The sequence below is a fragment of the Anomaloglossus baeobatrachus genome, chromosome 1 (assembly GCF_048569485.1).
Source record: "Anomaloglossus baeobatrachus isolate aAnoBae1 chromosome 1, aAnoBae1.hap1, whole genome shotgun sequence".
NCBI classification, from domain to species: domain Eukaryota; kingdom Metazoa; phylum Chordata; class Amphibia; order Anura; family Aromobatidae; genus Anomaloglossus; species Anomaloglossus baeobatrachus.
In genome coordinates, this window is record NC_134353.1 from 654980745 (window position 1) to 654993493 (window position 12749).

At 48.7% G+C, this 12749-nt stretch overlaps 1 protein-coding gene across 1 annotated transcript in view; it reads right to left on the reverse strand.

The window, feature by feature from the left end:
* The window catches only part of TWNK (twinkle mtDNA helicase), a 49105-nt gene that overhangs the window by 16428 nt on the left and 19928 nt on the right, over positions 1 to 12749 (reverse strand). The window contains exon 3 of the mRNA XM_075341494.1: positions 5326 to 5433. Within this exon, the coding sequence (XP_075197609.1) occupies positions 5326 to 5433 (108 nt within the window). The remainder of the gene's footprint in view (positions 1 to 5325; positions 5434 to 12749) is intronic.

Below are 12749 nucleotides of genomic sequence, written 5' to 3' on the forward strand. Positions count from 1 at the left end.
GCCGCCATTTGCGAGGTCAATGGTGCTACCTGCGGGGCAACTGCACGTGTGACTGAGTCGACTTGCACAAGCCCGGCTGAGATAGCTTGGAGTGCCCATACGGCAGCAAAAGATGGCGCTAACGACGCTCCAATCGCTTCATAGATGGATTTCAGCCAGAGCTCCATCTGCCTGTCAGTGGCATCTTTAAGTGCCGCTCCATCTTCAACTGCAACCAAGGATCTAGCTGCAAGCCTGGAAATTGGAGGATCCACTTTTGGACACTGGGTCCAACCCTTGACCACCTCAGGGGGAAAAGGATAGCGTGTATCTTTAAGCCGTTTAGAAAAACGCCTTTCCGGATAAGCGTGGGGTTTCTGGATTGCGTCTCTAAAGTCAGCGTGGTCCAGAAAAGTGCTTAATGTACGCTTAGGATATCTGAAATGGATTCTCTCGTGCTGCGAAGCTGACTCCTCTACAAGAGGAGCTGGTGGGGAAATATTTAACATCTTATTGATGGACGCTATAAGATCATTAACTATGGCGTCACCATCTGGTGTATCTAGATTGAGAGCGGTCCCAGGATCAGAATCCTGATCAGTTACGTCCGCCTCATCACCCATAGATTCATCTCGCTGGGATCCTGACCATTGAGATGAATGTGAAGGCCCCTCATAGCGAGCCCGCTTAGGTTGCCTGGGGCCATCGTCCGAGTCAGAGTCTTCACCCTGAGGTGTATGTGCCCGTCCCGGAGCTTGGAGGTAATTCAGCTGAAAGGGACCAGGGGGCAATGATTGCACAGTGTCCGTGGCCTGAAGTACAGGCCTAGCTCGCAATGTGTCAAAAATTTGTGACATAGTGAGAGACATTCTGTCAGCAAAAGCTGTAAACTCAGTTCCTGTCACCTGGACAGCATTCACAGGTGGTACACCCTGGGTCACGTCCAGCAGAGGTCCCGACTGTGCAAGTGCCGCAGGGGCCGAGCACTGCACACAATGGGGGTCAGTGGAGCCTGCCGGTAGAAAAGTCCCACATGCGGTACAGGAAGCATATAATGTCTGTGCCTTGGCACCCTTGCGTTTTGGGGACGACATGCTGTTGGCTCTCTGCAATGTGAGAGAGTCTATAGCCAAAGGGCGACCAGCGCTATGCAGTACAAAGTATTTGCAGGAACAAAATACTAAGATTACTACTGGCACAAGAGGGGGTGAGCCCTGAGGGCTGCTTACCGCCCGCTGAATAGCGGGTAAGAGGCGCAGAATTCCTTGTCTGGGTCTCCCCGGCTCCCCTCTGCAGCTCAGCGTGTCAGCAGGAATGGCTGCCGGCGTCTGTGGAGAGGGGCGGTCCGTGGGAGTTCCCAAACAAAAGTGCGGGAAACAGTGTCCCCTCTGTGCCTATTGTGAGGGCTGGAGTATGTAAAAACGACTCCAGCCCTCAGCGCTGATGCACTGACCAGCGTCCCGCCCCTCTCCTGACTGGCAGGTCTGGGGGCGGGAACGAACGGAACCAGGCCGCAAAAGCCGGGGACTCGAGTTATCAGCGCGGCCGCCGTAAAAGCGCGGCCCGCGCTGAAGTCCCCGGCGCACCACAAGTGCCAGCCGCGCCGCAGTCCCAGCGGCCGGCGCGACCGTTTCCCAAAAGTGTGCCTGCTTCAGCGAAGCTGAATGAGGCCATGGCACAAGCGCCGCAGCGCTGATGTCCCCGGCGCACTACAACACCCAGCATGCTGCGGTGTGAGCGCCAAATGCACGGGGACACAGAGTACCTTGAGGAAGCAGGGCCATGTCCCTGATGTACTCCGCTCCATCCAGCATCTTCTCCAGGGGCTGTAGATGGAGCACGGTCTCAGTGCCTGGAGACCAGTAAATCCCACTTCACCCAGAGCCCTGTAAAAAGGGATGGGGAAGGAATCAGCATGTGGGCTCCAGCCGCCGTACCCGCAATGGGTACCTCAACCTTACAAACACCTCCGACATACAGTGGGGTGAGAAGGGAGCATGCTGGGAGCCCTGTATGGGCCCTCTTTTCTTCCATCCGACATAGTCAGCAGCTGCTGCTGACTAAAAACAATGGAGCTATGCGTGCGTGTCTGACCTCCTTCGCACAAAGCTAAAACTGAGGAATCCGTACTCCTACGGGAGGGTGTATAGCCAGAAGGGGAGGGGCCTTACACTTTTAAGTGTAGTTCTTTGTGCGGCCTCCAGAGGCAGTAGCTATACACCCACTGTCACACTGTCTGGGTCTCCCAATTAGGAGCGAAAAAGAAAAGGAGCGTTATGTACCACATATAATAATTTAAAAGGGAGTGTACATTAACTCCCAATCCTGGTAACATTAGGTAGGAGGACATAAGAGAAACTCACAACGTGGGGATCAGGACCAGAATAGTACTAAAAGCTTGTGTCTAGGGAATAGTAAGGCAAATTTGGCCTATATAGTCACACAATGTATTCAATTAATACTTCCAGGCACAAGTAGTAAATCCCCCCTACCCCAGCAGGTGCGGTGCCCTTGAAAAAAGTACCCGAAATGCGCATCGGGCGTGGATCTTGGACCGGCTCCCTTCTGCCAGACTCCCCGGTATGTAGGTCTTGACAGCATTCTCTCTCCTTGCTCAAATGATTACAGTGAGGGACCTAATCCATGTATACCCAGGGCTGGGGCAGGGGGGATTTACTACTTGTGCCTGGAAGTATTAACTGAATACATTGTGTGACTATATAGGCCAAATTTGCCCTACTATTCCCTAAACACAAGCTTTTTGTACTATTCTGGTCCTGATCCCCATGTTGCGAGTTTCTCTTATGTCCTCCTACCTAATGTTACCAGGATTGGGAGTTTATGTACACTCCCTTTTAAAATTTATCTGTGATTGTTAATAAATATTTTGGATAGCAATAACTCCATTGTGTGGTTTCCACATTTCTTAATGAGGTTAGCAGGAGTTTTTCCTAGTATCATGAATCCAATATGATGGGGATTTTAATGGTCAGATGATATCTGCAAATATGAATGGACATCGTGATATAATCCCCCTTCAGTCTATGAAAATTGTTTCACATATAATAAATTGTGGCATAAGGATCATCTTGATAAGATTCCTCTACCTATAACTGATAGTAGAGTTCACCATGTTTTCACCTTAGTTCTAAATCTATCTAACAAAGGATCTACGTTTTATGATACATATTTTTCGGTTTGGTACTGACAGTAATTCCCAAGTATTTAAACTTGTCTACAGTTTGTAACTGAGATTGTTCCACTAATGGAGAATAGGACAAGGGATCTCCTGGGATTAGGATACACTTATTCCAGTTAATTGATAAATGTGACAATCTTCTGAAGAATGTTATGATTGACGTTATTGGACTGAAAACAAAACTATTATTTCTTTGTCCAAATGAATCTCAGAACTTAATATTGTAGAACTCTTTTCCAGTTCCATACTATGAGAATTTAGGCAGAATTTCAGTTAGAAGGAATGGTAGAATAATTTAAAATGGACCAGTTGCCTTCCTGACAATCTTTGGGTACGCTCACACTGCAGTTATTGCTCTGATTCTCATCTAGAAAAGTGGGACGAATGTCATTCATATGTCATGCAAGTATGCGATCTTTTTCTCGTCTAGCATCAGTATGCAATGCATTTTCTCCTCAGCAGTTATTATTCAACAATCATGTAACGCTTCCTATGCTACAGGATGGTAATATAGCCATAAAAACAGATGCTGCTTGGACATTCTGTGTGTTATCCATTTGATCTCTCGCACTCATAGACTTGCATTGGCGAGTCTCATCTGATTTATAAGTCTACTCGCAGCATACTGCAATTTTATTCCTCAGGCCGAATGCAGCTGAGAAAAATAATTGCAGATCAGCACTGTCATTGAAAAACATTGGTCTGAGTGCAATACCTTTTTTCTCACATTACACTAGTCTGAATTATATGTGTGAGCGAACCCTTAAGATTATGGTAACACTCAACTGTTAATTTATTAAAACATATCCAGAAGCAATAGTAAAAGGAATGGTACAACACACAATTCTCAAAAAATAAAAATTAAAAGTTCCAGAAATGTTATCTTATGGAAATTAGTAAGAAAATAGTGAGAAAAAAGGTGGCAACGTCTCTTTAAAAAGGAGAGATAGACATCCAAGGGTGGGATTACATGAGTGTATGAATTGGATGAGTGCAATGAGAGAAAATTTCGCAATGTTAGTCAATGTGGCAGAGCAGATCTATGATTTTTTTTTTCTCATGCCAAATCGAACTGAGCAAAAACATTGCAGCATGTTGCTTTTGGCAGTGTATCTTGGCTTACTTGCACCCATACAAGTCTATGGGTGTATGTGAAACATCGGACTGCACTTGGATGATATCAGTACAGTCTGATATATGCCGCGACAGACAATGGAAAAGTTAATCTCTCCAACTCCAAACCTGTGCTCTGATTCTCACATGCAAGAGAATCGGATCACAGTATGACGACAGTCGGCTCATGCTCACAACAGAGTGTCATTAGTAGATCACATTTGATGCTATACGCTAGTGTGACCCTGGCCAAAGTGAGAGCCATGTAAGTCAATAATATAAAAGGTCAGAGAATAAAGCGCCTGATGTCAGCAGAATGAATAAAGCAATTGGAAAAAAATATAGAAATTTTATATAACGGCCATCCAACACTCACTTAAAGAAGACCCATCACCAAGTTTAAAGTTGCTAAATTTGCCATTTCGATCCTGCTGCTCCCAACTATTTTGTTTTTAACTTTTCTTAAATCCACCGTGTGTGGTTACAGATTTATATATTTTTTTTTTATTTAGTGCTAGTTTTATGGTCTTAAATAAAAAGGCCCATAACTCTGGTGCGCCATGGCGGATTTTATGGTTAAACGAGTTTTTGATGCCGCAAACACGACACTGCAGAGAAAATCCAAACCAAATAGTCATCGTAAAAACATAGCCTAAAAAAACCTGTAATACTCATGGAAGTACTGGGAATAAAAGAGTAAAAACTGCCCTCTTTTCACCTTGTGACAGGTCCTGTATCAGAGTTGACTAAACTGAGCAGAATTTCCTTGTCAGAAGTAGGAGAAAATACTCAGAATGGGAAATAACAGCATTCATTACTAAATAACTAGGCACTTTGGCCTTTGGGAAAGCTGTTTGATTACTATTGAGCTGTAATACAAAATCCACCCAATAGCCAGTATTAAAAATATGCTCACTTTTACAAGAGTTAAAAAAAAAATGGAACTGTTCATAATCCATTGGAATTATATTTGTGATACGTTATATACATAATTATTATACCAAACTACTTGTGCAACATAAACTAGTCCTTACTTATCTGAAAAGAGATGCTCCTGGCCCATCATGAACTGCAGATTATCGATGATAACATGGTTAATGTCATACATATACACCGAGTGCTGCATGGTGGCAATCACAGATCTAAATAGGGTGGAAAAGAAAGCATTAGACTTCTCTCTTACACTTTAATATCATTTTTTGCATCTTTCTGCATTCTTTCAGTAGGTTTTTTCTTTTTTTTTTGTTGCATAAATGCGCGATGTAAAAAAAAAAAAAAAAAACAAAAACAAAAAAAAACTGCAGTGCCCGCCATATTACTTTTCATCTTTCAATTTGCCTCCTAGAAAATGCAGATCTGCTGTGTCTCATTTAAACTATTTTATTTTTTGGTTTTGTACTACCACAAAGTCACTAAAATACAGTTTACAGGGCTATTTTCCTAACCCCTCCCCCCACAAATAAAAAAGGTCACCCTCCCAGAAGTCCCAGGAACTGTGTTCCGAGGCCCCATCTTGAATAGAGAGGGTGCATATGCTTTACCTCCATGGCACTCATTCTCTAAAGGAATGCCAGGGGCTGCTGAGCACTATACTCGATGGTCCCATAGACAATAAGTTAAGGTCAAGCAGGCGCATGTGTGCTCCATCCAGTATTAAATTTTTCTTTTACTGCTTATTTATTTTATACTTCACACATTGTGCCCTCCCATTAGGCCATAAGAAGGGAATTTTGTTTACTTACCGTAAATTCCTTTTCTTCTAGCTCCTATTGGGAGACCCAGACAATTGGGTGTATAGCTTCTGCCTCCGGAGGCCACACAAAGTATTACACTTTAAAAAGTGTAACCCCTCCCCTCTGCCTATACACCCCCCCCCGTGCATCACGGGCCCATCAGTTTTGGTGCCAAAGCAGGAAGGAGGAAACTTATAAACTGGTCTAAGGTAAACTCAATCCGAAGGATGTTCGGAGAACTGAAACCATGAACCAAAAGAACAATTCAACATGAACAACATGTCTACACAAAAGAACAACAGCCCGAAGGGAACAGGGGCGGGTGCTGGGTCTCCCAATAGGAGCTAGAAGAAAAGGAATTTACGGTAAGTAAACAAAATTCCCTTCTTCTTTGTCGCTCCATTGGGAGACCCAGACAATTGGGACGTCCAAAAGCAGTCCCTGGGTGGGTAAAGAATACCTCGATAAAAAGAGCCGTAAGACGGCCCCCTCTTACAGGTGGGCAACCGCCGCTTGAAGGACTCGCCTACCTAGGCTGGCATCTGCCGAAGCATAGGCATGCACCTGATAGTGTTTCGTGAAAGTGTGCAGACTCGACCAGGTAGCCGCCTGACACACCTGCTGAGCCGTAGCCTGGTGCCGCAATGCCCAGGACGCCCCTACGGCTCTGGTAGAATGGGCTTTCAGCCCTGAAAGAATCGGAAGCCCAGACGAACGGTAGGCTTCAAGAATCGGTTCCTTGATCCACCGAGCCAAGGTTGACTTGGAAGCCTGCGACCCCTTACGCTGGCCAGCGACAAGGACAAAGAGCGCATCAGAACGGCGCAGGGGCGCCGTGCGAGAAATGTAGAGCCTGAGTGCTCTCACGAGATCTAACAAGTGCAAATCCTTTTCACATTGGTAAACTGGATTAGGACAAAAAGAAGGTAAGGAGATATCCTGATTGAGATGAAAAGGGGATACCACCTTAGGGAGAAATTCCGGGACCGGACGCAGAACCACCTTATCCTGGTGAAACACCAGGAAGGGGGCTTTGCATGACAGCGCTGCTAGCTCAGACACTCTCCGAAGTGATGTGACTGCCACTAGGAAGACCACCTTCTCCGAAAGGCGTGATAGAGAGATATCCCTCATCGGCTCGAAAGGTGGTTTCTGAAGAGCCGTTAGCACCCTCTTAAGATCCCAGGGTTCTAGCGGACGCTTGTAAGATGGGACTATGTGGCAAACCCCCTGCAGGAACGTGCGTACCTGCGGAAGCCTGGCTAGACGCTTTTGAAAAAACACGGAAAGCGCCGATACTTGTCCCTTGAGAGAGCCGAGAGACAAACCCTTGTCCATTCCGGATTGAAGGAAAGACAGAAAAGTGGGCAAGGCAAACGGCCAGGGAGAAAAACCCTGATCAGAGCACCAGGATAAGAAGATCCTCCACGTCCTGTGGTAGATCTTGGCGGACGTTGGTTTCCTGGCCTGTCTCATAGTGGCAATGACCTCTTGAGATAACCCTGAGGACGCTAGGATCCAGGACTCAATGGCCACACAGTCAGGTTGAGGGCCGCAGAATTCAGATGGAAAAATGGCCCTTGAGACAGCAAGTCTGGTCGGTCTGGTAGTGCCCACGGTTGACCCACCGTGAGATGCCACAGATCTGGGTACCACGACCTCCTCGGCCAGTCTGGGGCGATGAGGATGGCGCGGCGGCAGTCGGACCTGATCTTGCGTAACACTCTGGGCAGCAGTGCCAGAGGAGGAAATACATAAGGCAGTCGAAACTGCGACCAATCCTGAACTAATGCGTCTGCCGCCAGAGCTCTGTGATCTTGAGACCGTGCCATGAATGCCGGGACTTTGTTGTTGTGCCGAGACGCCATTAGGTCGACGTCCGGCGTTCCCCAGCGGCAACAGATCTCTTGAAACACGTCCGGGTGAAGAGACCATTCCCCTGCATCCATGCCCTGGCGACTGAGAAAGTCTGCTTCCCAGTTTTCTACGCCTGGGATGTGAACTGCGGAGATGGTGGAGGCTGTGGCTTCCGCCCACAGCAAAATCCGCCGAACTTCGTGGAAGGCTTGACGACTGCGTGTGCCGCCTTGGTGGTTGATGTACGCCACCGCCGTGGCGTTGTCCGACTGAATTCGGATCTGCCTGCCCTCCAGCCACAGCTGGAACGCCTTTAGGGCTAGATACACTGCCCTTATCTCCAGAACATTGATCTGAAGGGAGGACTCTGTCGGAGTCCAGGTTCCCTGAGCCCTGTGGTGGAGGAAGACCGCTCCCCACCCTGACAGACTCGCGTCCGTCGTGACCACAGCCCAGGATGGGGGCAGGAAGGATTTTCCCTTCGACAAAGAAGTGGGAAGAAGCCACCACTGAAGAGAGGCTTTGGCTGCCCGAGAAAGGGAGACGTTCCTGTCGAGGGACGTCCACGTGTCTGTTGAGCAGTTTGAGGTCCAGAATGGTACGGAATGATCCGTCCTTTTTTGGCACCACAAACAAGTTGGAGTAAAAACCGCGACCACATTCTTGAAGGGGAATGGGGATCGCCACTCCTTCTGCCTTCAGAGTGTCCACCACCTGAAAAAGTGCATCGGCTCGCTCGGGGGGGCGGAGATGTTCTGAAGAAACGAGTCGGATGACGAGAGCTGAGCTCTATCCTGTAACCGTGAGACAGAATGTCTCTCACCCATCGGTCTTGGACATGTGGCAACCAGGCGTCGCAAAAGCGGGAGAGCCTGCCACCGACCGAGGATGCGGTTTGGGGAGGCCTAAAGTCATGAGGAAGCCGCCTTGGGGGCGGTTCCTCCGGCGATCTTTTTAGGACGTGACTTAGACCGCCATGAATCAGAGTTCCTCTGGCCCTTCTGTGGCCTGTTGGACGTGGAGACTTGGGACCTGGCTGAGGGCCGAAAGGACCGAAACCTCGGTTGTATCTTCCATTGCTGAGGTCTGTTTGGTTTGGACTGGGGTAAGGACGAGTCCTTTCCCTTGGATTGTTTAATAATTTCATCCAATTGCTCGCCAAACAGACGGTCGCCAGCAAATGGCAAACCGGTTAAGAACTTCTTGGAAGCAGAATCTGCCTTCCACTCGCGTAGCCACATGGCCCTGCGGACTGCCACTGAATTGGCGGATGCTACCGCTGTACGGCTCGCAGAGTCCAGGACGGCGTTCATGGCGTAGGATGAAAAAACCGACGCCTGAGAGGTTAAAGACACCACCTGCGGAGTAGAGGCACATGTGACTGCATTAATCTCAGACAGACAAGCTGAGATAGCTTGGAGTTCCCATACGGCTGCGAATGCCGGAGCAAAAGACGCGCCTATGGCTTCATAGATGGATTTCATCAGGAGCTCTATTTGCCTGTCAGTGGCATCCTTGAGCGATGAACCATCTGCCACTGCTACTATGGATCTAGCCGCCAGTCTAGAGACTGGAGGATCCACCTTGGGACACTGAGCCCAACCCTTAACTACGTCAGGGGGGAAGGGGTAACGTGTGTCATTAAGGCGTTTAGTAAAGCGCTTGTCCGGAAATGCTCGGTGCTTCTGGACCGCATCCCTGAAGTTGGAGTGATCGAAAAACGCACTCCGTGTACGTTTGGGAAACCTAAATTGGTGTTTCTCCTGCTGTGAAGCTGACTCCTCTATCAGTGGAGTTGGAGGAGAAAGTTCTAGCACCTGGTTGATGGACGCTATAAGGTCATTTACTATGGCGTCCCCTTCAGGTGTATCAAGATTGAGAGCAACGTCAGGATCAGAACCCTGATCTGCCACCTCCGCTTCATCCTCCAGAGAGTCCTCATGCTGAGACCCTGAGCAGTGTGATGAAGTCAAGGGAAGTTCCCAGCGAGCCCGCTTAGCCGGTCTGGGACTGCGGTCCGTGTCGGAGTCCTCACCGTGGGACCTAGGAGTCACCCCAGGAGCACTTTGCTGCGCCGACCGAGGGGGGCCTGGGGGCAATGATTCAACAGTGCCCGGGGCCTGTGTTACCGGTCTGGACTGCAAAGCTTCTAGTATCTTAGCAGACCATCTGTCCATAGACTGAGCCATGGATTGTGAAAGTGACTCAGAAAGTTTCTCAGCCAATACTGCAAACTCTGTCCCTGCCACCTGGACAGTGGGAGCCGGTGGTTCTACCTAGGCCGAGGGTCCCACCAGTGCCTGAGGCTCCGGCTGAGTGAGTGTCACAGGGGCCGAGCATTGCACACAATGAGGGTAGGTGGAACCTGCAGGTAACATAGCCGCACAAGAGGTACAGGTTGCAAAATAAGCCTGTGCCTTGGCACCCTTGCTTTTTGCGGACGACATGCTGTTGTCTCCTCTTAGAGCAATCAGGGAGGGTATATAGCCAAAAGCAAATAATGCGGCCGAACAGAGCAAATGTATACAATATATGGATATATATATACACTTCGGCACCCAGGGGGGCCAGCACCTGGTAACCGGTGCGGCTTACCGACCGCCCACAGCGGTTGTGTGTCCACCAGATTCCCTGCCTGGGCCTCCCAGAGCTGTGGAGCTCAGTCTGAAGTTCTCCACCGGCAGACGTGATGATAACAATGGCTGCCAGCGTTCTCAGAGGAGGAGGGAGCCGTGGGCGTGCCTCATAAAGTGCGGGAATCTGGTGCCCCACAGTGCTCAGTGAGGGGGGAGGAGGATACCAAAGTATGCTCCAGCCCTCACCGCTGACGTCCAGTCTAGCGTCCCGCCCTTACCCCTGACTGGCAGGCCCGGGGGCGGGAGTATGTGGTACTAGGCCGCAGAAGCCGGGGACTAAATTTAGTAACGCGGCCGGCAAACAGGCGCGGTAGTCCCGGCGACACAAAACACACAGCAGCCGCTGCAGCGTCTGTTACACAGGCGCTCTATGCGCCGTCCCCAAGGGGACACAGAGTACCTCTGAGAAGCAGGGCCTGTCCCTGATGATTCCCGGTCTCCTGTCTGTCAGATTCCCTCAGGGGCTGCGGAGGGAGCCCGGTCCCAGTGCATGGTGACCGGTTAGGATCCCACTTCTCCCAGAGCCTCTAAGGGATGGGGAAGGATAACGGCATGTGGCTCCAGCCTTTGTACCCGCAATGGGTACCTCAACCTTAACAGCACCGCCGACCATAGTGGGGTGAGAAGGGAGCATGCCGGGAGCCCTGTTAGGGGCCCTCTTGTCTTCCATTCGATAAAGTCAGCAGCTGCTGCTGACTAAAATGTGGATCTTGCGTGAATGTGTGCCTCCTTCAACACAAAGCAAAAAACTGATGGGCCCGTGATGCACGGGAGGGTGTATAGGCAGAGGGGAGGGGTTACACTTTTTAAAGTGTAATACTTTGTGTGGCCTCCGGAGGCAGAAGCTATACACCCAATTGTCTGGGTCTCCCAATGGAGCGACAAAGAAAATAACTTTTAGGGCATTTAAATTGTTTAATTGGCAATTTTCCCCTCTTACTAGGGCTGGCATATTATCCCCAGTTACAGGGCAAATTTGGAAGAGGATGATTTCGGTATGCTAAACCAAGCTGTACCCACTCCCTCCTGACATCCAGCAATCACATGATTTTTAAGAGGGGATTGTGTGTGTATCTCTCTATATATATCTATATATATTCAAGAAGGCAGAGAGGATGATAAACCATCTCTGCCTTCTCTATAGAGAGGGAGTCACTCAGCTAGCTCCCAGCTCTTACCATGCATTTGACGACTATGCAATGATGTTCTAAAATGGATCAGACCGTTTTTACATGCTTGAGAATATGCAAGCAGTTAAACAGCTATGATAAACTTTTTCTTAGTCTGCCCCAAAATGCTATCTGCATAAGAACAGAGTCAGTGTTGTCTATAAAAACCAAATTGCCTTTGTAATTTCCAATTATGGTCTGATGAAATATAAGCTGATTGGCTGTTATGACCAAAAAACACTTTTATTTGTTTTTTTTTTTTTATTAATAAAGCCCTACTTGCACCCCTCATTTATTTTTGCACATGTTAAAGGGAACCTGTCACCAGATTTGGCGACTATAACCTGTGGGCAGCACCAGTGAACCCTTATATACAGCATTCCAGAATACTGTATATAAGAGCCCAGGCCGCGCTGTACAATGTAAAAATTACTTGTAGAATACCCACCTGGGGGGGTTCGGTCCAATCGGTGTCGCTGCTCTCTGGTCCTGCGCCTCTTCTATGCTGCGATTGCTGTCCTCCTTCGACCCAGCCCAGTATGGATGACGTTTCCGACATCATTCACACAAGCCGGCATTGCGGTCCTGCGCAGGCACATTTTGATCTGCCCTGCTCAGTAACAATCAAAGTATTGTCGTGCACATGCGGTCTTTCACCTTTTCCTGCACTTGCGCTTTAGAGTAATTTGATCTCCCCTGCACAGAACCGCAATGCCAGCTTGTGTGGATGACATAGGACACGTAATCCATACTCGGCTGCATAGACGAAGGATGGCAATCGCAGCAGAGAGGAGGCGCCGGATCGGAGAGAGGAGGCGGTGGACCAGAAAGCAGCAACATCCATAGGACCGGACCGCCCCTGTAGGTTATTATAAGGTTGGTTTCAGACGTCTGTGTTTCTGGTACGTGTGACATATGTTTTTAACATGGATGCCACACGTACGCATGTCACTCTATGGTGTTTCTCACACGTGCGTGTTTCCCTGCATGTACACGTCCGTTTTTTCTTGGGCAGCACGAGTGTCACACGTACCACACAATGATGTGATCCATGTGACATCAG